Genomic DNA, 27,623 nt, shown 5'->3' on the forward strand with positions numbered 1-27,623 from the left:
GCCAAATGGTGCACAGGTTTGCGCTCCCGTAAACGCCGATCAATCTGAATAGCCATAGTCATAGACTCATTCAGACCCGTAGGCGCAGGGAACCCCACCATAACATCTTTAATGGCCTCAGAAAGGCCATCTCTGAACTTTGCAGCCAGGGCGCACTCATTCCACTGAGTAAGCACTGACCATTTCCGAAATTTTTGACAATATATTTCTGCTTCATCTTGCCCCTGAGAGAGAGCTAATAAAGCTTTTTCAGCCTGAATCTCCTGGTTAGGTTCCTCATAGAGCAAACCCAATGCCAGAAAAAATGCATCCACATTAAGCAACGCAGGATCCCCTGGTGCCAATGCAAATGCCCAATTTTGAGGGTCACCCCGCAGGAAAGATATAATAATCTTAACCTGCTGAGCAGGGTCTCCAGAAGAGCGAGATTTCAAAGAAAGGAACAGCTTGCAATTGTTCCTAAAATTCAGAAAACTAGATCTATCTCCAGCAAAGAACTCTGGAATAGGAATTCTAGGTTCAGACATAGGAGCATGTACAACAAAATCTTGTATATTTTGAACCTTAGCAGCAAGATTATTCAAGCTGGAAGCTAAACTCTGGACGTCCATGATAAACAGCTAAGGTCAGAGCCATTCAAGGATTAAGAGGAGGAAAAAAAAAAAAAAAAAAAAAAAATCAGCCAGGCTGCAATTAAGGCTAAGCAGCAACCTCAGAGGACAAAAAAAAAAAAAAACTTCCTCAGACTACTTTTCCTCCTACTTCAGCCCAAACATTTTGGCCGGCTATACTGTCATGATTCCAATGGCAGGGAATCACAAAAGGACAAGCACCAACGAGCTCTAGGGTGATGGAACCTGAGCTGACCGCGACCCTAAACCTGAACACACAAATAACAATAGCCGGGGAACGTGCCTACGTTGATCCTAGACGTCTCGCACCAGCCGAAGATCTAACTTCCCCTATTAGAAGAAACACAGACCTCTCTTGCCTCCAGAGAAATACCCCACAGAAATAGCAGCTCCCCACATATAATGACGGTGAAATGAGAGGAAGGCACATACACAGTATGAAAACAGATTCAGCAAAATGAGGCCCGCTAAAACTAGATAGCAGAGGATACAAAAGTAAACTGCGCGGTCAGCAAAAAACCCTTCAAAAAAACCATCCTGCAATTACTTGAACTCATGTTCCAACTCATGGAACATGAGGAGCAATTACAGCCCACTAGAGCAACCAGCAGCAAAGAAACAATTATATGCAAGCTGGACAAGACAAAAATAAAGCAAAACGTGGAACAAGAAAATCAAAAACTTAGCTTGTCCTGAAGATTACTGAAGCCAGAAGCTGAGGTAACAAAACACTCTGATAACCTTGATAGCCGGCGGGGAAATGACAAGAAAGCCCGGTTAAATAGGAAACTCCCAAATCCTAATAAAACAGGTGGACACCAGAGACAGCAGAACACAAATCACCCAGTACCACCAGTAACCACCAGAGGGAGCCCAAAAACAGAACTCACAACAGTATACTACCTCTGTACTGTGACATCACTATGTATATTACCCCTGTACTGTGACATCGCTATGTATACTACCCCTGTACTGTGACATCACTATGTATATTACCCCTATACTGTGACATCTCTATGTATACTACCCCTGTACTGTGACATCACTATGTATATTACCCCTGTACTGTGACATCACTATGTATATTACCCCTGTACTGTGACATCACTATGTATACTACCTCTGTACTGTGACATCACTATGTATACTACCTCTGTACTGTGACACCACTATGTATACTACCCCTGTACTGTGACATCACTATGTATACTACCCCTGTACTGTGACATCTCTATGTATACTACCCCTGTACTGTGACATCACTATGTATATTACCCCTGTACTGTGACATCACTATGTATACTACCCCTGTACTGTGACATCACTATGTATACTACCCCTGTACTGTGACATCTCTATGTATACTACCCCTGTACTGTGACATCACTATGTATATTACCCCTGTACTGTGACATCACTATGTATATTACCCCTGTACTGTGACATCACTATGTATATTACCCCTATACTGTGACATCTCTATGTATACTACCCCTGTACTGTGACATCACTATGTATATTACCCCTGTACTGTGACATCACTATGTATATTACCCCTGTACTGTGACATTACTATGTATATTACCCCTGTACTGTGACATCACTATGTATATTACCCCTATACTGTGACATCTCTATGTATACTACCCCTGTACTGTGACATCACTATGTATACTACCCCTGTACTGTGACATCACTATGTATATTACCCCTGTACTGTGACATTACTATGTATATTACCCCTATACTGTGACATCTCTATGTATATTACCCCTGTACTGTGACATCGCTATGTATATTACCCCTGTACTGTGACATCACTATGTATACTACCCCTGTACTGTGACATCACTATGTATATTACCCCTATACTGTGACATCTCTATGTATACTACCCCTGTACTGTGACATCGCTATGTATACTACCCCTGTACTGTGACATCGCTATGTATACTACCCCTGTACTGTGAGATCTCTATGTATACTACCCCTGTACTGTGACATCACTATGTATGCTTCCCCTGTACTGTGACATCTCTATGTATACTTGGTGCAGTGACGATTATATTCAGGCTCGATATAGTGATAATATATGGTCATGGCGTCGCGGCATTATTTTGCAATGTATAGTAGGTGAGTGTTGTGAAGTATCACTGTAGTATGTGTTATTTGGTAATTGTGTGACTATTTTATAGAATTACCGTACTAAGAAAATGTAGACATGTTTATATTTTTGTATCTAATCATTTTTGTGGAGGCATTACTGTATCACTAATTACTAGGAGTTACTTTGTTAGGAATATTTTTTCGTACTATGTATTATGATGTCTTTTGGGTGTTGTATCGGTCTCGGGGAAAAAAGAAAAAGAACTAAGTGTTCAGTGTAGAGTGCTGCTGGTGATTGAAAGGCTATGTGCACATGTAGAAAGATCCTCTAAATAAATTTGCTTTGGAAAACCGCTGCGGTTTTTAATGCGGATTTATTGCCGATTCTACTGCGTATTCCGCTGCGGTTTTACATCTGCAGTTTTCTATTGGAGCAGGTGTAAAACCGCTGCAGATTCCGCACAAAGAATTGACATGCTGCGGAAAATAATCCGCTACGTTTCCGTGCATTTTTTTCTGCAGCATGTGCACTGCGGATTTCATATCCCATAGGTTTATATTGTACTGTAAACTCATGGGAAACTGCTGCGGATCCGCAGCTGCGGAAACGCTGTGGATCCGCAGCAAAATCCGCATCGTGTGCACATAGCCAAAGGCCTCTTTCACATTTCCGTGTGTGGACCTGTTGAGTATGTATAACTAGTTAATGCGTGAACTTCACCTGCGCTATCTACACAAAAGAGACAATGCAAAAGCGCTATAGCAATTGGTATGAGAGAAAAGAAATGTTTAGGTTCAAGGCACTTACTGTTTTTTTGCCGTAGGTGGTTACGTGTAGAACCTGTTTTGAGGTTGTAGTAGGATCTTAAAGAAATGAAGAATCAAATGTGTGCTCTTTTTATTTATTGGGTTTGCAAAAATAGAGTGAGATGGTAAAAACGTATGTGTGAGTATTGGTTCTTACTCACTTTGCGTGATTTGTGTAGATGCACATTCACAATTCCTTCTGTTACAGCTGGAAATAGTTATTTCCCTGGGTTTTAACGATCCTTCCTGTTTAAACAGATTATCAAACTTTATGGTTTTATGATCTAGATTGGTATAAACATAGTGAATTCAATGATGTTGGTTATACTCACTTAGGATACAGAGGAATAGTGGGACAATATGGACTCTGCAGAAATGGGATACTGTTGAGCTGGTTAAATGGTGCTGTAATCAAGGTAAATGTTACATATGTATAGGTTTGGACAGAGCCTTTCCTAATACACTAGATATATTTATTCTGCTGATTCCACAAGTTGTGTGCATACATGTGTGATCAGGATGTACTCACTGTTTTCCTTAATGGCGGAATTCCGTGATCCCTGGGGTAGCGGGCGTGCCGCTGATGCTGCCGCTGTGATGGAGCGGTCAGCTGGGAGAGACGTAGTGGCAGGAGACCGCGAGAACCTCGTGCGCCCCAGCCGGAAGCAACAGCGAGGTGGCGGTAAAGGGCGGTATGCGGAGCTATAGGTGACGTCACCGAGCTACGGAGCCAGAGGAGATAGATGCGATATGGGCAGTAAACCAACGCTTTTCAAGGGCTCTAGCCCTCTTCAATAGGGATATTAGTGCCCGCATCCAAACCTACCCTTTATATATAGAGATCTGTTCACCCCCTTGTGCTATTCCCCATTAATTATTCAATTAAGGAACCAATCCATTATTCAAGTGCTTGATTGCAAGCAGATTAAACATGTGTGTTGATGTTTATATGCTCAAGCGTGTGTGTTGATTGAGCTAACTACTAATGAGGACTGGGAATGTAAATTCTAGATGATATATAACAGAAGGTTGCTAAAAACATAATAACAACAAATACTTTATTAATAATACCTAATTAAAAACAGATTGAACATGATTAAAATAAGGTCTCGCTTCCTCAATAAAAAATGTATATATATGCGAGTAACCTATTAAAAAATACAAAGTGGATTATACCACATTATCATTATCCAGAGCTGTGCAGATAGGGTTCATAAACTGTTGGAACTTTCCAACAGCTGGGTGCGTGTACCTGCATATACGCTCACCAGTTTACCGTATTATGACTGGTTGGGTTTGTTGTTTTGCTCTTCTCTCAGGTGAAGTGATATAACAACTTATTGTGTTAGATTCTGCAACTTATACCCTGATATATAAACAAGGAGAAACAAGAGCAATCAGGCACAATTCATAAATGTATTATCACTCTCCTTGATAAAGCGGTGTGGTGAACACGCGAAACGCGCGTCGGGGTCGTCTGGGGTCGTCTAACACCCAAATTGGGGTCCTTTTACTTCTGCCTGTGGTAAGCCTCCTCTCTTTGTAGAAATATGTTTGAGATGCAGCGAGTTTGACATCTCTTATGAGAATGGGGACCTTATCTTATTATTATTGTGACATATGTTGTGAATTCTGTTTTCGAACTCCCTCCTGTGGTCATGAATGGTACTTCGGCGAGTTCTGTCCATGGACTCCCTCTGGTGGCTGTGAGTGGAGCTGCTGCTTCTGAGGTTCCTTCCACAGGTGACGTAGTTTATTCTTTGGCTGGCTGTTCTATTTAACTCCACTCAGATCGTTACTCCATGCCAGCTGTCAATGTTCTTGTACTGGTTCAGTTCGCTCTTGGATCTTTCTGGTGACCTGTCTACTCCAGCAGAAGCTAAGTCCCTGCTAGTTAATTATTTGTTCATTGTTTCCTTGTCCAATTGGCTATCATGATTTTGTCTTGCTAGCTGGAAGCTCTGGGATGCAGAGTGGCACCTCCGCACCGTGACTCGGTGCGGAGGTCTTTTTGCACACTCTGCGTGGTGTTTTGTAGTTTTTTGTAATGACCGCAAAGATACCTTTCCTATCCTCAGTCTGTTTAGTAAGTCTGGCCTCCCTTTGCTGAAACCTGTTTCACTTCTGTGTTTGTGACTTTCATCTTAACTCACAGTCAATATATGTGGGGGGCTGCCTTTTCCTTTGGGGAATTTCTCTGAGGCAAGGTAGGCTTTATTTTCTATCTTTAGGGCTAGTTAGCTCTTAGGCTGTGAAGAGGCGTCTAGGTCGTGTTAGGTACGCTCCACGGCTATTTCTAGTTGTGTGATAGGATTAGGGGTTGCGGTCAGCAGAGCTCCCACTTCCCAGAGCTTGTCCTGTGTGAGTTTAACCATCAGGTCGTTCCGGGTGCTCCTAACCACCAGGTCCATAACAGACATATTACTGCACAAGCACTTTAAATGATTAATATGTTTGCATAGCCAGGCAGTTGCAATTCGTGGCTCCTTTATTTATTTTTCTTTTTTTGTCTTTCCCCTGCATATGTCTCATCTTGATGATTTTTTGTGGTGATTTGTGGTTATTTGGTCTATTTTTGGCCTTCTAATAAATAATACATTTATGAATTGTACCTGATTGCTCTTGTTTCTAATTGTTTAGATACTGATTTTTGAGTGGGTACGTACTCTTTGCATTTTTGCTGGGTTACTTATAGTCCTACTTAGGATATAAATATGTCACTGAGGTATGTTCATTTAACTTAAACCCTGAGAAGCAAAGTGTTGTGGAATAAAATGTAAAAATATATCACTAAAATGCATAAAGCTCTATCTCCTGATTTAACCCTTTGGGTGCTAGGCTATCCAAGGAGAAGATCCACTTAGATTCTGCCCTTGACATTATTTTGATGTAATCACCACCCCTTGGATATTTAGGTACAGTTTGGATGCCAAAAAAAGAGATTCCCTTACACGATTTATTGTGTTTCTCATAAAAATGTCACGATAGGGGATGTCCCATAAAGCCCTTTTTGATGTTGTCCAAGTGTTCCTTGATAACGACCTTAAGGGGCCTTTTTGTGCGGCCAACGTAGATTTTTTTCACATGGGCATCTGAGAATATAAATGACCCCCACTGAGTCACATGTCATTGCGGACTTGATTGAATATTTATGGATGTTGTTCGCATCCAAAAAAGACGTGTAGGTTTTTTTTTGCCACAATTAGGCTAGGTTCACATTGAGTTAGGGCAGTCCGTTTAGCGCATAGCGCTACGGACTGCGCTAATGCAATGTCCCAATAGGGATTGCATTTGCCGATCCCGCTAGCGCAGATACCCGATCTGTCCTAGCGAGGAACGGACCTCGGACGCTGCAAGCAGCGTCCGCGGACCGTCCGAAACTAACGGGACATCGCTAGCGCATGCCGAAAATGGCATGCACTAGCGATGCGCTAGAGATCCGTTAGCACATTGCCGTCAATGGGTGCGCTAACGGATCCGTTGCATGGCGTTAATTGCGTCAATCTCGCCATGTAACAGAGTCCGCTAGTGTTAACCCATTAACGCACTGTGAACCTAGCCTTAGTGCATTTGCAGCAGGAGCATTTACCGCATGATGTGAAACCCATAGTTTTACTGATTGGATGCTTCTCCATCTTCTTGAGGTTGCACAATATGGGCTCAGTAGTGGGAGCGAGTAGGAGACCTAAATTTTGGGCTTTTGTGTACACAAACCTTGGGTCTTGAGGTAGTAGATCCCCAATACATCTATCCTCCTGAAGTATGGGCCAATACCTGCGGATTATATTGTTGAACTTCCTATATCCAGCATGGAATTGGGTAATAATGTTTAACCGGTTTATCTGTTCCTGGATTGTAGATGAGCCAGGATTCTTGTTGGGTCTGTGTATCATAGCTTCCCTAGACATGTGTATTACTTCATTATTTGAGTGACTTAAGGCTAGAGGGTCATACCCCATCTCTAAAAATTCAGCTGTTAAATAGTTACTTTCAATGTGTTAATATTTTATGTTGGTGCAATTGCGTCTGATACGCATGTATTGACCCCTTGGGATGTTCGTCAGCCAGATAGGTAGGTGACAGCTGGTCATGTGAATAAAGCTGTTGGAGTCTACATCCTTGCGGAAACATTTCGTTATCAGTTTGTTATTTTCTACACAAATGGTTAAATCCAGGAAGTTTACACTTGTTTTGCATACAGTTGGTGTGAATTCTAGACCGTATTCATTGGTGTTTAGGCTTGAGAGAAATGAATGTAGGGTTGCGGCTGGACCATTCCAAATGAATATGATATCATCAATGAAGTGGCGCCATAGTCAGTCCTGCCCGCAAAGTGCCGCTTTTATATATATGGTCGTTCTCCCATTTGCCTACATAAAAATTTGCATATCCGGGCGCGAAACGCGTACCCATCGCGGTCCTGTGCATTTGAAGATAGTACTGATCTTCATACCTAAAATAGTTGTGTTTTAAAATTAACTCAATGCTATCCGAAATAAATTCAATTTGTGATTCTCCGTATAGCCCAAGTGCCTGGAGATAAAATTTTGCTGCTTGGCAGCCCTTTCCATGATCAATTACAGTATAAAGGGATTTAATATCTAATATTCCTAAAATGAAGTTTTCACGCCATTCTAGTTGGTTTAGAATTTGCAGCGTGTGATTTGTATCTTTTAAATATGGCGGTATTAGTGGCATGCACCGTTGTAGATGTGAGTCTACAGAGCGTGACAAATTAGCTGTTCAGCAGTTGATGGCAGAGATGATTGGCCTAGCAGGGGTGTGTGTTGTATTTTTGTGGATCTTGGGAATGTGGTATAAGTTTGCTACACTAGGGGTTTTATTGTTGATGAATTGACATTCTTTTTGGTTAGGATGCCCAAAGATTTCCCTTTTACAGCTAGTGTGTTGAGTTTATTAGTGAATTGTAACGTGGGGTCTGAGTGAATTTTTCTATAGGTGATAGTATCTTTCAGAAGTCTCAATGATTCATTGTGATACATGGAACGATTACCACAATGACACCCCCCTTTGTCTGCCGGAGGGATGATTATCCCATTATTTTCTTGGAGATCAATAATCAATTGTCTTTCTTGACGGTTCAGGTTGGGATATGTGAATTTCTGGTATTTTTTGCTTAATTTCTTAATGTCCTTAGTGACCATGGTTTCAATAGCTTTAAAAGAATTATAGTATTCCTGAACTGGGTTAAATGACGATGGTTGTGAAAGGTTGGTATGGACATAGTCTGAGGTGGTGGTTAGGGTTGAATAGTGTGTACTAGGGTTGGTAGCATTTTTCTTTAAAAAATATTTTTTTATTGTTAGATTGCGCAAAAAAATTTTTGTGCTTACATATAGATTGAATGGGTTGGCGGTGGAGGTAGGAGCAAATTTTAGACCCTTTTGCAAGAGTGATTGTTCATTTGGAGATAGTTCATGAGAGCTTAGGTTGAGTTTTTTTTTATTATTCACACTATTTTTACTATTTTTTATTGTTTTCTTTTGGGCGAGTTTCCCACCCCTCTTGCTTCTTTTTGTTTTAAACTTCGTACCTGAAAAAAATCCTGATTCATGGCTATGTGTATTTTGGAGTGGGTATTTTTATTGTTGGGGTTACCTGTACCTATAATGGGCCTATTCGGAATTTTTCTTGAATTAGTTGCCTGTATACATTTATTGAAAGAATTAGTTGGTTTTAAAAGTTTCGATTTGGTCTGCTGTTACCACGATCGGTTGTTTTAGAGGGTAATCTCCGATATTGAGATGTGGATGGAGTAGACTGTTCCCATTCCTCCACATTGTTTGGTTCCTCAACCTGTGAGGTTAATTGTGAAAACCAGGTTTGGGTTCGGATTCCAATTGATTCTAGAATTGGAGATTCTAATGGTAAAGAGTTCCCCCATTGGTTTGTGTAGTGTATGCTAGTGCCTCATCCTGAGGTGAATCGGTGTGTGTCGGGTTGTTGCTATTCCGAGTAGATACTGGCATATACTGTGTGGAGTTGCTATACGTTGAAAAGACCAGTGACACATCCATTGTGTTATGGGTGGGGGTCAAGTTTAGTTCATCTAAGGTTACAAATTTGGTTACTGAATCTGCATTAGGTTCTTCATAACTTTCTGGTAACACGGATGCTGGTGTTTCTGCCAGTGGGATATTGTCACGGGCAAATTTTCTCATTTTTTTAATTTATGATCTCTTTTGATTATTGATCTCCAAGAAAATAATGGGATAATCATCCGTCCGGCAGACAAGGGGGGTGGCATTGTGGTAATCGTTCCATGTATCACAACAATGAATCATTGAGACTTCTGAATGATAATATCACCTATAGAAAAATTCACTCAGACCCCACCTTACAATTCACTAAGAAACTCAACACACTAGCTGTAAAAGGGAAATCTTTGGGCATCCTAACCAAAAAAGAATGTCAATTCATCAACAATAAAACCCCTAGTGTAGCAATCTTTTACCACATTCCCAAGATCCACAAAAATACAACACCCCCCCTGGTAGGCCAATCATCTCTGGCATCAACTGCTTAACAGCTAATTTGTCACGCTCTGTAGACTCACATCTACAACGGTGCATGCCACTAATACCGGCATATTTAAAAGATACAAATCACACGCTGCAAATTCTAAACCAACTAGAATGGCGTGAAAACTTCATTTTAGGAACATTAGATATTAAATCCCTTTATACTGGAATTGATCATGGAAAGGGCTGCCAAGCGGCAATATTTTACCTCCAGGCACTTGGGCTATACAGAGAATCACAAATTGAATTTATTTCGGATAGCATTGAGTTCATTTTAAAACACAACTATTTTAGGTATGAAGATCAGTACTATCTTCAAACGCACGGGACCGCGATGGGTACGCATTTCGCGCCCGGATATGCAAATCTTTATGTAGGCAAATGGGAGAACGACCATATGTATAAAAGCGGCACTTTGCGGGCAGGACTGACTCTATGGTGCCGCTTCATTGATGACATCATATTCATTTGGAATAGTCCAGTAAACACATTTTATTTCTTTCCCTAAAGGTCTTCCTTTGCGCAAATTTATTACTACTATAACATTTATTTACAAGACAAGACATGAATAAAGAATCTCCAAATAAGACTATTTTTATTATCTCATCCCCATTTTATATAACAGGAAATATTAATATGTCATAGGAAAATAAAAACAGGTTTTAAAGAAAATTGGCAATAATAAATATCACAAATATTTAAATGTTCAGAAAAATAATATAAAAATAAAAATAATATAAAAAATGGAGTCATGAAAATGTATCTTAATGAAAGACTAGAGGTATTCCTACTAGCCTTTTATGTCTGATACCAGGTAGAGGTCCACCTCTGGGTTTGTACCTATGTTGAAAACTATGTTCCATCTTGCCCCACCGTGTCTGGAGAGGTGACCTGCATCTATCAGACACTGGTGGTATATCCTGAGCATGTTTCAGATGGAAATAACTCTTCAATGATACATGAGAAAATGACAAATTTACCTCAAACAACCTCAAATTCCTTCTTAGTCATAAAAAATCAATAGTTACAGCTGACAGAACATGAGGTAAAATGTAGTGATAAGCAAGTATACTCGTTGCTCGGGTTTTCCCGAGCACGCTCAGGTGGTCTCCAAGTATTTGTAACTGCTCGGAGATTTAGTTTTCCTTGCTTCAGCTGCATGATTTGTGGCTACTAGACAGCTTGAACACATGTGGGGATTCCCTAGAAACCAGGCAACCCCCACATGTACTCAGGCTGGGTAGTAGCTGTAAATTATTCAGCTGCAGCAATGAAAACTAAATCTCCGAACACTAACAAATACTCGGAGGACACCCGAGTGTGCTCGGGAAAACTCGAGCAACGAGTATACTCGCTCATCACTAGCAAAATGTCATCTGTCTCCTCCAGCCATTTATTCCCCAGTATAGACAATGCACTGAGGCCTAACTTATATTTACTGGTATGATGAGCTCCACAGCTGGTTGTGTTATATAGACACTGACTAACATATATGGTGTAAGAAAAGTTGTGATAGTCCCTTATATATCCATTTTAGGAGCTTGAATTGGAGGTGGTGAATGGTGATATCGCAAAGGAAGTGTTTCAGCCTCAATTGGTAGATGCACATGAAGTAGGAAAAGAAGCTTCTGATACAGAATCCAACAGGGATATAGGAGACGGTGATGGAAAATCTCTAACCGCTGTGGTTTCAGTTAACATGGACTTGGAGAAACCCATTGAAGACTCCATTCCAGACCAGGTAAGTGCTTAAGGATCTATATAACTAGGTATTGGCAGGCAGGGATGGATTAAGAGTAGTCAGAGCCCCGGATAATTTAGATGGTGTGGGCCCCCCAAACAGGGCTGGACAAAAAAAACAGTCCTGGCACACAAACTCCACCAGCACACATGCTATAACACCCACCAGCCTCAATCAGTGAATTTTGTCTTACTTTGTCATGCCCCCCCACCACTCACAGCAGTTATTTGGTGCAGCAGTGTGTATGACTGACCACAGCTCCATTTACATGGTGCTCTTCAGAGTTCAGATTCTCGAGATCGTGGGGTCCCAGTGGTCAGATCCCCAGCGATTGGAAAGCCATCACCTATCCAGACGATGGGGGATGACTTCCAAACTTGGGATAACGCATTTAAACAGGTTTTCTAAGATATTTGTATTTGCCCATAGAAATGTGGAAAATAATAAATCAATACTGACAATCCTGAAGTCCAATATTGCCTCTCCGACAACAGGACAGGAGGAGTGGTACTGTGCAGTGTATATATACAAGACAGGGGTAGTGGTACTGTGCAGTGTATATACACACAGGACAGGAGGAGTGGTATTGTGCAATGTGTATATATACAGGACAGGAGGAGTGGTACTGTGCAGTGTATATATACAGGACAGGAGGAGTGGTACTGTGCAGTGTAAATATACAGGACAGGAGGAGTGGCACTGTGCAGTTTATATATAGAGGACAGGAGAAGTGGTACTGTGCAGTGTATATATACAGGAGGAGTGGTACTGTGCAGTTTGTATATAGAGGACAGGAGGAGTGGTACTGTGCAGTGTATATACAGGACAGGAGAAGTGGTACTGTGCAGTGTGTATATACAGGACAGGAGGAGTGGTACTATGCATTGTATATATATATATATAGGACAGGAGAAGTGGTACTGAGCAATGCGTATATATACAGGACGGTAGAAGTGGTACTGTGCACTGTATATATACAGGACAGGAGAAGTGGTACTGTGCAGTGTATATATACAGGACAGGAGGAGTGGTACTGTGCAGTGTATATATACAGGACAGGAGGAGTGGTACTGTGCAGTGTATATATACAGGATAGGAGAGGTACTGTGCAGTGTATATATACAGGATAGGAGGAGTGGTACTGTGCATTGCATATATACAGGACGGGAGGAGTGGTACTGTGCAGTGTATATATACAGGAGAGGAGGAGTGGTACTGTGCATTGCATATATACAGGACGGTAGAAGTGGTACTGTGCACTGTATATATACAGGACAGGAGAAGTGGTACTGTGCAGTGTATATATACAGGACAGGAGGCGTGGTACTGTGCAGTGTATATATACAGGACAGGAGGAGTGGTACTGTGCAGTGTATATATACAGGACAGGAGGAGTGGTACTGTGCAGTGTATATATACAGGGCAGGAGGAGTGGTACTGTGCAGTGTATTATATATATACAGGACAGGAGGAGTGGTACTGTGCAGTGTATATATACAGGACAGGAGGAATGGTACTGTGCAGTGTGTATATACAGGAGAGGAGGAGTGGTACTTTGCAGTGTATATATACAGGACAGGAGGAGTGGTACTGTGCACTGTATATATAGAGGACAGGAGAAGTGGTACTGTGCAGTGTATATATACAGGACAGGAGGAATTGTAATGTGCAGTGTATATATACAGGACAGGAGGAGTGGTACTGTGCAGTGTATATATACAAGACAGGAGAAGTGGTACTGTGCAGTGTATATATACAGGACAGGAGGAGTGGTACTGTGCAGTTATAAACAACTAGCTATTCAACCCGTTCTACGCCCGGGTGGCGAGCATTTATATTGGTATATGGTCTCCATCCTGGTATGTGCTGCTCCATCCTGCGTCCCCATCCTGTCATGTGCTGCTCCATCCTGCGTTCCCATCCTGTCATGTGCTGCCCTATTCTGTCATGTGCTGCTCCCATCCCGCACCCCCGTTCTGTCATGTGCTGCTCCCATCCTGCGCCACCGTTCTTTAATTTGCTGCTCCCATCCATATGCCCCGTACACTGCTCCATAAAGGTTTATGGCCCCCATAAGGTGCTCCATATTATATGCCCCGTACACTGCTCCATAAACGTTTATGGCCCCAATAAGATGCTCCATAGTATATGCCCCCGTACACTTCTCCATTATGGTTGATGGCCCCATAAGATGCTCCATAGTGTATGCCCCGTACGCTGTTCCATAAAGGTTTATGGCCCCCATAAGATGCTCCATAGTATATGCCCCCGTACACTTCTCCATTATGGTTGATGGCCCCATAAGATGCTCCATAGTGTATGCCCCGTACGCTGTTCCATAAAGGTTTATGGCCCCCATAAGATGCTCCATAGTATATGCCCCGTACACTGCTCCATTATGGTTGATGGCCCCCATAAGATGCTCCATAGTGTATGCCCCGTACGCTGTTCCATAAAGGTTTATGGCCCCCATAAGATACTCCATAGTATATGCCCCCGTACACTGCTCCATTATGGTTGATGGCCCCATAAGATGCTCCATGGTGTATGCCCCGTATGCTGCTGCGATATATAAAAAAAAAAAACCATATTCACCTATTGTCGCTGGGCGCCGAGTGCTGGGGGGGCCTGAGCAGGCGGGGACACCGGCGCGCTGTGGGGGGTCAGGTGCCGGTATTGGCGCTAGCTCAGGCCCCCGACACTTGCTATATTCACCTGTCTGTCCCGTTCCAGCGCTGCGTGCCGCTCTCTTCCGGGTCCTCTGGCTGTGACTGTTCAGCGAATTAAGCGCGTCATCGCACCCTCTGAACTGTGAACGTCACAGGCAGAGGACCTGGAACACGGAGCCGCACGCAGCGCTGGAACGGGACAGGTGAATATAGCATACTCACCCTCCTGGTGCGTCCCTGCTATCCGTTGGAGATCGTGGTGTGCGTTCAGTGCTTACGCATACCGCGATCTCCTGGGAGCGTCACTCTGTGGGGTCCAGACTGCGTCGGCGCTTGCGCAGTCTATAAAGGCTTCGGCAGAGTGACGCTCATAGCGTTATATTATAGATAAGGCCGGAGTCACACTAAACGTATGAAAAATCGGTCCGAGCCTCCCTGGCGAGAGTCACACGAGTGTAATGCTCTAATTTTTCGCACCTAGCATCCGATTTACATCCGACTGCAATGCGATTTTAACATGAGCTTTTACACAGAGCAATTCTCTGTGTCATTTACACATCGTTTTGAAAGGAAATATTCTTTAAAACACACATATCCTGTATACCGTATATATACAGCTCTGGCAAAAATGAAGAGACCACTGCACCGTTTTATAAAAATCAGGTTCTCTACATGTCTGACAGCCATTCCATTCCAGTGTCAGTTGAATTTCAACCAGAGGACACCTCATTCTACTTAACTAGATGGCAGCCCGATTCTAATGCAGCGGGTATTCTAGAACAGGGGTGTCAAACTGCATTCCTCGGGGGCCACAAACCATGCGTTCCTTAGCATTGCACAAGGTGCTGCAATCATTATGTGTGTAGGTGATTAAATTATCGCCTGTGCAGTACAAGGAAATCCTGAAAACATGACCTGTTTGAAGCCCTCGAGGAATGCAGTTTGACACCCCTGTTCTAGAATATGTATGTAGTTTATTTATGAAGATTTTAGAATGATACATTCAATACACAGGATTCGGCGCCTGTCGCTGATTGTTCGCGGCCGGCCACGTAGCATATATCATCCCACTTAGTAAATAGCACAGCCACGTAGTACATTGCACAGCCACGTAGTATATAGCACAGCCACGGAGTATATAGCACAGCCCACGGAGTTTATAGCACAGCCCACGGAGTATATAGCACAGCCACATAGTATATAACACAGCCCACGGAGTATATAGCACAGCCCATGAAGTGTATAACAGCCCACATAGGATATAACACAGCCGCGTAGTTTATAACAGCCCACGTAGCATATAACACAGCTCACGTAGTATATAACAGCCCACGCACGCAGTATATAACACAGCCCACGTAGTGTATAACACAGCCCACGTAGTGTATAAAAACAGCCCACACAGTGTATAACACAGCCCACACAGTGTATAACACAGCCCACATAGTATATAACAGCCCACGTAGTGTATAACACAGCCCATGTAGTATATAGCACAGCCCATGTAGTATATAGCACAGCCCATGTAGTATATAGCACAGCCCACGTAGTGTATAACACAGCCACGTAGTATATAGCACAGCCCACGTAGTGTATAATAGCCCATGTAGTGTATAACACAGCCCACGTAGTATATAGCACAGCCCACGTAGTATATTGCACAGCCCACGTAGTATATTGCACAGCCCACATAGTATATTGCAGAGCCACGTAGTATATTGCACAGCCCACGTAGTATATTGCACAGCCCATGAAGTATATTGCACAGGCCACATAGTATATTGCACAGCCATATAGTATATTGCACAGCCCACATAGTATATTGCACAGCCCACATAGTATATTGCACAGCCCACTGTAAAGCTGCAGTAGCATCGTACGCAGTGAAGAAGCAGTGACCAACAAATTCAAACACAAAAGTCTCTTTTAATGTGTTTCTTCACAGCATTAAAGTCCAATTCACATAAACGCATATAACTTCAGTGGATATTATCAGTGACCAGTTTACACAAGTTCAAAGCAATACATATCACATGGCTTTAGATTTTCGGTCCCTAAACAGGCCAGACTTCCCTTGTCCAGTTTCCCTGGGTGACCGCACACCATCTCACAGTTTCTATACGTCTCCATACACACAGCCTCATATGTTGCAGACACTACACATGCCAGCCCTCCTCTGACTAGTTCTCGTGGGTTTTCCGCTATCGCTGTATCACAGTCTCTTTACAGACTCTTTACTCACACAGTCGTACACAGTTCAGGATATCCTCCGGATAGCAGCCGGGCACCATATCCACCTGTTTGCAATTGTTGCACATGCTAGTCCTCTTTCAGGTACAGGACATCCACCTCCGGGCACAGGACTGTCCACATCTGAAACCAGTACCATGGACGACTTGCATCTCTGTGTATGCTGCGGGTGCCAGGCTATTCAGCTGCCCTGGGTGCTGGCTCTGCTGGCCTCTGCCTCCATGCACTCGGCAGACCAGCACACACCAGACTGACACTGACGCACACCTGGCCTCTCCTGGCCAGACACCTGACACGGCCTGACACCTGACACACCCATACCCCTTACTGCAGGGCTTTTAAACACACACAAACCTGTGGCCTTCAGCCACATGGAAAACCCGGACCGGAGATCCGTGACTCTCCTGCACACCTATGGACTTCATCCGTCTGCATGCACATTCTGGGGAGAACTAACAGCGCCCCCTAGCTGTATCAGAGGCCACAGCCTCACACCACATAGTATATTGCACAGCCCACGTAGTATATAGCAATGGGGGCATCATAACCCTGTTAAAAAAAAGAATTAAAATAAAAAATAGTTATATACTCACCTTCCGTTGGTCCCCGGATCCAGGCGAAGCGTTTTTCCGATGCTTCTCGCACGCTCCGGTCCCAAGAGTGCATTGCGGTCTCACGAGACGCTACGTCATCATCTTGCGAGATCGCAATGCATGGAGCGTTCACCGGAGCGTCACGAGGAGCTGGAAAGGCCTGTTTTGGATTCGAGGGGCCGACAGACGGTGAGTATATAACTATTTTTTATTTTTTTAAATTATTTTTAACATTAGATCTTTTTACAATTGGTGCCGCATAGGCAGCATCAATAGTAAAAAGTTGGTCACACAGGGTTAATAGCAGCGTTAACGGAGTGCGTTACACCAGACAGACAAAAAGACGGAAGTGACCCTTAGACAATTATATAGTAGATGTGCCTCTGATTAGGTGATCACCTGAACCAGTGGCGTAGGAAGGGGGGTGCGGGGGGGGGCGGTCCGCCCCGGGCGGCACAATGCTGGGGGCGGCCGGAGCTGCAGGAGAAGAAGATAAAAAAAAAAAAAAAAAAAAGACGCCCCTTTAAATCTTCGGGCGGCGCCGTCCGCCGCCACGACCAGGGCCAGCTCCCCCCACCCCCGGGTCCCGCCCCCGCCCCCGCCCCCCGCTCTAATACTCACCTCTCCTGGTTCCTGCGGCTTCAGCGTCCTCTGACACTGCGACGTCTCAGAGCAGAGGGCGCGATGACGTCACTACTGTGCGCGCCGCTCTGCCTCTCTGTCCTGAGCGTCGCAGAGCCGGAGAGACGCTGACTGCACCGGACCTGCGCTGGGAACGGGAGAGGTGAGGATTTTACTTTTTTTTTTTTTTTTCTTTATGTCTGACTGTCTGGGGCTGGGGCAATGCTGGACACACTGGGGCAATACTGGAGACCATGGGGCAGTACTGGAGACCATGGGGCAGAATGCTGGACACACTGGGGCAATACAGGAGACCATGGGGCAGATTGCTGGACACACTGGGGCAATACAGGAGACTATGGGGCAGATTGCTGGACACACTGGGGCAATACAGGAGACCATGGGGCAGATTGCTGGACACACTGGGGCAATACAGGAGACCATGGGGCAGATTGCTGGACACACTGGGGCAATACAGGAGACTATGGGGCAGATTGCTGGACACACTGGGGCAATACTGGAGACCATGGGGCAGAATGCTGGACACACTGGGGCAATACTGGAGACCATGGGGCAGAATGCTGGACACACTGGGGCAATACTGGAGACCATGGGGCAGAATGCTGGACACACTGGGGCAATACTGGAGACCATGGGGCAGAATGCTGGACACACTGGGGCAGTACAGGAGACTATGGGGCAGAATGCTGGACACACTGAATACTGGAGACCATGGGGCAGATCTCAGGACACATTGAGGCAATGCTGGAGACCCTGGGGCAGAATGCTGGACACACTGGGGCAATACTGGAGACCATGGGGCAGAATGCTGGACACACTGGGGCAATACTGGAGACCATGGGGCAGAATGCTGGACACACTGGGGCAGTACAGGAGACTATGGGGCAGAATGCTGGACACACTGAATACTGGAGACCATGGGGCAGATCTCAGGACACATTGAGGCAATGCTGGAGACCCTGGGGCAGAATGCTGGACACACTGGGGCAATACAGGACACCATGGGGCAGATTGCTGGACACACTGGGGCAATACTGGAGACCATGGGGCAGAATGCTGGACACACTGGGGCAGTACAGGAGACTATGGGGCAGAATGCTGGACACACTGAATACTGGAGACCATGGGGCAGATTTCAGGACACATTGAGGCAATGCTGGAGACCCTGGGGCAGACTTCTGGACATACTGGGGCAATACTGGAGACCATGGGGCAGATTGCTGGACACACCGGGGCAATACTGGAGACCATGGGGCAGAATGCTGGACACACTGGGGCAATACAGGAGACCATGGGGCAGATTGCTGGACACACTGGGGCAATACTGGAGACCCTGGGGCAGATTGCTGGACACACTGGGGCAATACTGGAGACCCTGGGGCAGATTTCTGGACACATTGAGGCAATGCTGGAGACCCTGGGGCAGACTTCTGGACACACTGGGGCAATGCTGGACACTGGGGCAGATTGCTGGACACACTGGGGGTAATATACTGGACACACTGGGGCAATGCTGGACACTGGGGGTAATATGCTGGACACACTGGGGCAGACTGCTGGACACACTGGGGAAAGGCTGGACACTGGGGCAGATTGCTGGACACACTGAGGGCAGATTGCTGGACACACTGGGGGTAATATGCTGGACATACTGGGGCAGATTGCTGGACACACTGGTGGTAATATGCTGGACACACTGGGGCAGATTGCTGGACAACATGGGGGTAATATGCTGGACACACTGGGGCAGATTGCTGGACAACATGGGGGTAATATGCTGGACACACTGGGGGCAGGACTTGAGGCATGGGCAGAATGTATATACGGGGCATGATTGGAGACACGGGGCAGGATTGGATCATGGGGCAGGACGGATACGATGGAGGCTGGTGGGGCAGGATGGGGAGATCATATGGGGTAGAATGGATACTCATGAGGGCAGGATACGACAACATATGGCTGGAGCCAGGAATGAGATAAACGGGGCCAGGGTGGGGAATATTATTACCATAGGGGATAATTAAGGGATATTGTTACTGCAGTGATGTATTTATTTTATTTTTTGAGTATACTGTTTTAAATGGGGGGGCGGTCCTGTTACTGTGCAGAGTGACACTATATCACCTTTTTTTCTTCATTTGGTGTAATGTAGAAGTTGTGAAAAATTAAGTAATGTGTTCTGCAAGCGGAGCTCGAGATAACTGTGTTATTTCCTGCAGAAACGAGTCCTGGCTGGAAGGAATGATGGCGGTCTGTGCTGGATGAAAGATGAAGGACTTCACCTAGAGACGTCACTGGTGAGTCAGTGTTACCTATACACTGACACTATACACTGTATACTATATACAGAGGTCCTGTGTACAATGTCACCAGTGATCTCTGTATTACCTCTACACAGACACTGCATACTAAGTACAGATCTCCTGTGAATACTGGCACTTATGGTGATAGTATTGTGGTTTTTTTTTTTATTACTGATCAGTATTGTAGTATTCAGTCACTATGTGGTGGTAATATGTGGTCTGGAAATGGTGCGGTGGTATTTGTCCCTTGTATGTAGTATTATTCGGTCACTATGTGGCCTGGTCATGGTGTGGTGGTATTAAGTCACAGGTGTGGCATGTGGGGGTGACACCATTAGGCCCAGTTTAAGTTCTACAAAACAGGAAAACCATTTTTGGTAACCTTTGTGTGTATTGAGCTGGGGGGGGGGAATGGGGGGGGGGGCGCCAAACTCGGGAACAGCCCCGGGCGGCAAAAGCTCTAGCTACGCCTCTGACCTGAACCAAATCTTATTTAATGAAGGAAAGTACAAAAAACCCTGCTGCCGTGTTCACAATCCTCTTGCAATAAGACAAGCTGGATGGCAAAGCAAGTGCTTGTAATATCCCAAAAGTAATAGGAATGAAAAAATAACTTTTAACCATGCCAAATGAGTTGAAAAGAAAAGTCTTAAGTGAGGAAAAGAAGGGCTCAATTCTGGCTTTCCTAGCAGAGGGACACAGTGAGAGTCATGTTGCCTCCATCCTTAAAATTTCTAAGATGGCAATCCATTACAACAAGGTCAAGCAGCAGCCATTTGGGACAACAAAGCTACAGACCGGCAGAGGGCGAAAACGACTCTCCACTGACCGGGACGACCATCATCTTATTTGAATATTATTCAGCAACCGCAGGATGGCATCAAGTGACCTAAAAAAGGAATGTCAAATGGCAGCTGGGGTGAAGTGCACGGCAAGAACAGTTCATAACAGGCTCCTAGAGGCAGGACTCAAGTCACGTATAGGTAGAAAAAAAGCCTTTCATCAATGAGAAGCAAAGGAGAGCCAGGCTGAAGTTTGCCAAAGACCATAAAGATTGGACCATAGAGGACTGGAGTAAGGTAATCTTCTCTGATGAATCGAATTTTCAGCTTTGCCCAACACCTGTCATCTAATGGATCTAATGGTTAGACAGAGACCTGGAGAGGCGTACAAGCCACAGTGTCTTGCACCCACTGTGAAATTTGATGGAGGATCGGTGATGATCTGGGAATGCTTCAGCAAGGCTGGAATTGGGCAGGTTGTTCTTTGAGAAGGACATAAGAATCAAGCTGCATAGAAGGTTATCCTGGAAAAGCAGCTGATTCTTTCTGCTCATGCAATGTTCCCCAACTCTGAGGACTTGTTTTTCCAGCAGGACAATGTGCCATGCCACACAGCTAGGTCAATCAATGTGTGGATGAAGGACTACCACATCAAATCCCTGTCATGGCCAGCCAATCCCCAGACCTGGACTCCATTGAAAACCTCTGGAATGTAATCAAGAGGAAGATGGATAGTCACAAGCCATCAAAGAAGAACTGCTTACATTTATGTACCAAGAGTGGCATAAGGTCACCCAGAAGCAGTGTGAAAGACTGGTGGAAAGCATGCCAAGATGCATGAAAGTTGTGATTGAAAATCATGGTTATTCCACAAAATATTGATTTCTGAACTCTTCCTGAGTATCCATTAGTATTGTTGTTTCTAAATGATTATGAACTTGTTTTTTTTTTTTTTTTGCATTATTTGAGGTCTGCAAGCAATGCATTTTTTTATTTTGACCATTTCTCATTTTCAGAAAATAAATGCGAAATTTATTGCTTGGAACTTCAGAGACATGTTGTCAGTAGTTCATAGAATAAAAGAACAATTTACATTTTACTCACAAATATACCTGTAAAGAGAAAAATCAGACAAACTGAAAAATTTGCAGTGGTCTCTTAATTTTTGCCAGAGCTGTGTTTACTGTATGTGTATATAACATAAATATATTTCTGCGTATATAACATAGGTATATTTCTCTGTATATAACATAAATATATTTCTGTGTGTATATAACATAGGTACATTTCTGTGTATATAACATAGGTATATTTCTGTGTGTATGTAACATAGGTATATTTCTATGTGTACAGTTGTGGCCCAAAGTATTGACACCTCTGCAATTCTGTCTTATAATACTCAGTTTCTTCCTGAAAATGATTGCAAACACAAATTCTTTGTTATTATTATCTTCATTTAATTTATCTTAAATGAAAAAACACAAAAAGAATTGTCCTGAAGCCAAATTGGATATAATTCCACACCAAACATAAAAAAGGGGGTGGACAAAAGTATTGACACTGTTCGAAAAATCATGTGATGCTTCTCAAATTTGTGTAATTAACAGCACCTCTAACTTACCGTATATACTCGAGTATAAGCCGAGATTTTCAGCCCACTTTTTTGGGCTGAAAGTCCCCCTCTCGGCTTATACTCGAGTCATACCCAGGGGTTGGCAGGTGAGGGGGAGCGGGGGCTGTCTAATTATACTTACCTGCTCCTGGCGCGGTCCCTGCAGGTCCCTGGCTTCCCGGCGCCGGCAGCTTCCTCCTGTACTGAGCGGTCACATGGTACCGCTCATTATAGTAATGAATATGCGGCTCCACCTCCCACAGAGGTGGAGCTGCATATTCATTACTGTAATGAGCGATAACGGTGACCGCTCACTACAGGAAGAAGCTGCGGCGCCGGGAAGCAGGGACTGCACAGCGCCAGGAGCAGGTGAATATAACGGGGAGGGGAGCGCTGCGCTGCGCGATACTCACCTGCTCCTCGTTCCGGCGCTGCTCCATCTTCAGCAGTGGCGCTCAGGTCAGAGGGCGCGGTGACGTGGTTAGTGCGCGCCCTCTGCCTGAACGCCCGTGCTGAAGATGGAGCTGCGCCGGAACGATCAGCACGTGAATATTGAAAGCGCCGGGGCCTGAGCGACGGAGAGGTGAGTATGTGATTTTTTTTATCACAGCAAATGGGGAAAATGTCTGTATAGAGCATCTGTGGGGCCATAATGGAGTGCCCCCAGACACAGGGCCACGAGTTCTCGGTACCGGGCCTCTCTGGTTCGGTTCTGAGGCTGTCACGGTGGCTAGACCCGGTCCGCGACCCTGCTAAGGGGCGTCCAATAAAGGTGGTACAGTCTATCAGGGATTCGTGACGCCACCTGTGGTGTTCGGTCAGGGTGACCGACGCTGCTGTGGGGTCCGCTGGGGTGATGGAATGGCAGCTGGATGGTATACCTTCCCACAGGTGAAGTATGTCCCCAGGGCTTCCCAGTAAGGTAGATGGTGATGGTGTGAGGTGCAGTCAATAACGAGGACACAAGGTTGCAGTCTCTTTACCTCTTTACTGTAGACTTCAGGATCCTCAATCCAGAGCACGCTTAACAGGGCTATCTGAGACCGGCCGGTCCGATGGACACATCCAGAGTTCCCTTTGCAGGTGGAAATCAGTGCCTACCACTAGCGCCTGTGTGTTGTAGTGCTACCCTGCTGAGCATTCGGAATAGTCCTCACAACTTCTGTTCTCGTTCGTTCTTTCTAATTCTCTCTCGCTTGTTCCAGATGTTACTAGTTTCTCGTCCCCCAGGTATGTTATGGCTAGGACGCACCCGTATGACGGGAAGGCTCGGAGCTCTTCCGGGACCCTAGAGACGCCCCTCTCCACGCGTTGCCCCCTATGTCTTCGTAAGAAATTTAAGGTAGACAGCCAACCTATAATTAACTGTCCTGCGGAGTTCGAAGTAAGGCCTAGAGTCAGTTACTCCCGCGGTGTTCCGGCCACCGGCTACGCGCCTCAGTAGGATGTTGCCTTGGTCTCACGGCACGACTCCTACTGGTTCTCCTTTGTGTTTGATCTCGTTTCTCACTGTTCCACAATGTCCTTCCTTTCGTGTCTCTTTCTTAGGATACCGCCGCGGGGTGTGCAGGCGCGGTTCCGTAACGTTCTGCTCTGTTCACTAGGCACCTACCAGGTTCCCACGCCTGACAGGGACCCCCCTGTGTCTTCTCCCTGCAACACCCCCTGCCACGGGATGTTGCCTGAATCCAACCCAGTCAGCTTCTGACTAACTTCCTCCCCAACCCCTAGTTTTACCAGTGTGAGGAGTGGCCCAATAAATAAAGCCTTTATCTCCCCCTAGTGGCCGGAGTGTGAAGTGTAATGTGTGCTGGTGATACCTGGTCAGTAGAATTCCTTCAGTGCCATCAGACGTACCATCACTCCCCTTAGCGGCAGAATGTCATACTGCAACGACCAGATCTCTGGGGCGCTGCAATAACGTTTGTGCAGCACTATAAGGGGCCATAATGTTTGTGCAGCATTATAAGGGGCCATAATGTTTGTGCAGCACTATAAGGGGCCATAACGTTTGTGCAGCATTATATGGGGCCATAATGTTTGTGCAGCACTATAAGGGGCCATAACGTTTGTGCAGCACTATATGGGGCCATAACGTTTGTGCAGCATTATAAGGGGCCATAACGTTTGTGCAGCACTATATGGGGCCATAATGTTTGTGCAGCACTATAAGGGGCCATAACGTTTGTGCAGCACTATATGGGGCCATAACGTTTGTGCAGCACTATAAGGGGCCATAACGTTTGTGCAGCACTATATGGGGCCATAATGTTTGTGCAGCATTATAAGGGGCCATAATGTTTGTGCAGCACTATATGGGGCCATATTGTTTGTGCAGCACTATAAGGGGCCATAACGTTTGTGCAGCACTATAAGGGGCCATATCGTTTGTGCAGCACTAAAAGGGGACCATAACGTTTGTGCAGCATTATATGGGGCCATAACGTTTGTGCAGCATTATATGGGGCCATAATGTTTGTGCAGCACTATAAGGGGCCATAATGTTTGTGCAGCACTATAAGGGGCCATAACGTTTGTGCAGCACTATATGGGGCAAATATCTTTATGGAGCATCTTATGGGGCCATAATCAGCATTTGTGCAGCATTATATTGGGCAAATATGTTTATGGAGCATCTTATGGGGCCATTATTAACCTTTATGCAGGATTATATAGGGCATATTTTAATATGGAGCATCTTATGGGGCCATAATGAACGTTATGGAGCATTATATGGGGCTCCTGATTCAATATGGATATTCAAAAACACTTAACCTACTGATGTCTCAATTAATTTTACTTTTACTGGCATCTATTTTTACTTTTGACATTTACCGGTAGCTGCTGCATTTTCCACCCTAGGCTTATACTCGAGTCTTTAAGTTTTCCCAGTTTTTTGTGCCAAAATTTGGGAGGGTGTCGGCTTATACTCGAGTATATACGGGTACCTGCGGCACCTAACAGGTGTTGGCAATAACTAAATCACACTTGCAGCCAGTTGACATGGATTAAAGTTGACTCAACCTCTGTCCTGTGTCCTTGTGTGTACCACATTGAGCATGGAGAAAAGAAAGAAGACCAAAGAACTGTCTGAGGACTTGAGAAACCAAATTGTGAGGAAGCATGAGCAATCTCAAGGCTACAAGTCCATCTCCAAAGACCCAAATGTTCCTGTGTCTACCGTGCACAGTGTCATCAAGAAGATTAAAGCCCATGGCACTGTGGCTAACCTCCCTAGATGTGGACGGAAAAGAAAAATTGACAAGAGATTTCAACACACGATTGTGCGGATGTTGGATAAAGAACCTCGACTAACATCCAAACAAGTTCAAGCTGCCCTGCAGTCCAAGGGTACAACAGTGTCAACCCTTACAATCCGTCAGCGTCTGAATAAAAAGGGACTGTATGGTAGGAGAGCCATGAAGACCCCACTTCTTACCCCGAGACATAAAAAAACCAGGCTAGAGTTTGCCCAAACTTACCTGAAAAAGCCTAAAACGTTTTGGAAGAATGTTCTCTGGTCAGATGAGACAAAAGTAGAGCTTTTGGGGCAAAGGCATCAACATACAGTTTACAGGAGAAAAAAAGAGGCATTCAAAGAAAAGAACACGGTCCCTACAGTCAAACATGGCGGAGGTTCCCTGATGTTTTGGGGTTGCTTTGCTGCCTCTGGCACTGGACTGCTTGACCGTGTGCATGGAATTATGAAGTCTGAAGACTACCAACAAATGTTGCAGCATAATCTAGGGCCCAGTGTGAGGCCAGTCTCACACGTCCAGATAATTCCGGTACCGGAATTATCCGTGTCCGTGTGCCGGTGCGTTTCTGTGGCACATCAGTGTGGCACACGTGCGGCACACGTGTGCCGCCCGTGTGCCCACTGGGTACCACACGCACCGTGCAGGAGACAGCGCTTAAGTTTAGCGCTGTCCCCTGCATCTGGTGCTGAAGCCGCGATTCATATCTTCCCTGCAGCAGCGTTTGCTGTAGAGAAGATATGAATAATTGTGTTTAAAATAAAGGTCCATGTTCCCAACCCCCTCCCACCCCCTGTGCGCCCCCCCCCCTCTGTTTTTAAAATACTCACCCGGCTCCCTCGCTGGCTGGCGCTGCTTCCTGTCCTGGCCGCACCTTCTACTGTATGAGCGGTCACGTGGGGCTGCTCATTTACAGTAATGAATATGCGGCTCCACCCCTATGGGAGGTGGAGCCGCATATTTATGATTGTAATGGGCGGCCCCACGTGAGCGCTCATACAGTAGAAGGTGCGGCCAGGACAGGAAGCAGCGCCAGCCAGCGAGGGAGCCGGGTGAGTATTTTAATAACAGCGGGGGGCGCACAGGGGGTGGGGACATGGATCTTTATTTTAAACACGATTATTCATATCTTCTCTACAGCAAACGCTGCTGCAGGGAAGATATGAATCGCGGCTTCAGCACCAGTGGGGGGGACAGCGCTTACAGTAGCGCTGTCTCCTGCACGGCACACGGACTGCACATGGACAACGTCCGTGTGCGGTACGTGTTTTACATGGACCATTGACTTTAATGGGTCCGTGTAATCCGTGCGCTCCCACGAACACTGACATGTCTCCGTGTTTGGCACACGGAGACACGGTCCGCAAAAAATCAATGACATCTGCACAGATGCATTAATTTCACTGTGTCTACGTGTGTCAGTGGCTCTGGTACGTGAGGAAACTGTCACCTCACGTACCGGAGCCACTGACGTGTGAAACCGGCCTGAGAAAGCTGGGTCTCCCTCAGAGGTCATGGGTCTTCCAGCAGGACAATGACCCAAAACACACTTCAAAAAGCACTAGAAAATGGTTTGAGAGAAAGCACTGGAGACTTCTAAGGTGGCCAGCAATGAGTCCAGACCTGAATCCCATAGAACACCTGTGGAGAGATCTAAAAATGGCAGTTTGGAGAAGGCACCCTTCAA

At 45.2% G+C, this 27,623-nt stretch overlaps 1 protein-coding gene across 8 annotated transcripts in view; it reads left to right on the forward strand.

The window, feature by feature from the left end:
• FAM169A (family with sequence similarity 169 member A) overlaps positions 1-27,623 on the forward strand; it is a 189,777-nt gene that overhangs the window by 127,935 nt on the left and 34,219 nt on the right. For 4 of the 8 annotated variants that reach the window (XM_069750319.1, XM_069750337.1, XM_069750328.1 and 1 more), the window contains exons 12-13: positions 11,625-11,828; positions 20,202-20,279. In XM_069750319.1, the coding sequence (XP_069606420.1) occupies positions 11,625-11,828; positions 20,202-20,279 (282 nt within the window). The remainder of the gene's footprint in view (positions 1-11,624; positions 11,829-20,201; positions 20,280-27,623) is intronic. The other 4 variants (XM_069750351.1, XM_069750368.1, XM_069750376.1 and 1 more) reach the window with 1 other exon arrangement.

This window comes from Ranitomeya imitator, chromosome 1 (genome assembly GCF_032444005.1).
Source record: "Ranitomeya imitator isolate aRanImi1 chromosome 1, aRanImi1.pri, whole genome shotgun sequence".
NCBI lineage: Eukaryota > Metazoa > Chordata > Amphibia > Anura > Dendrobatidae > Ranitomeya > Ranitomeya imitator.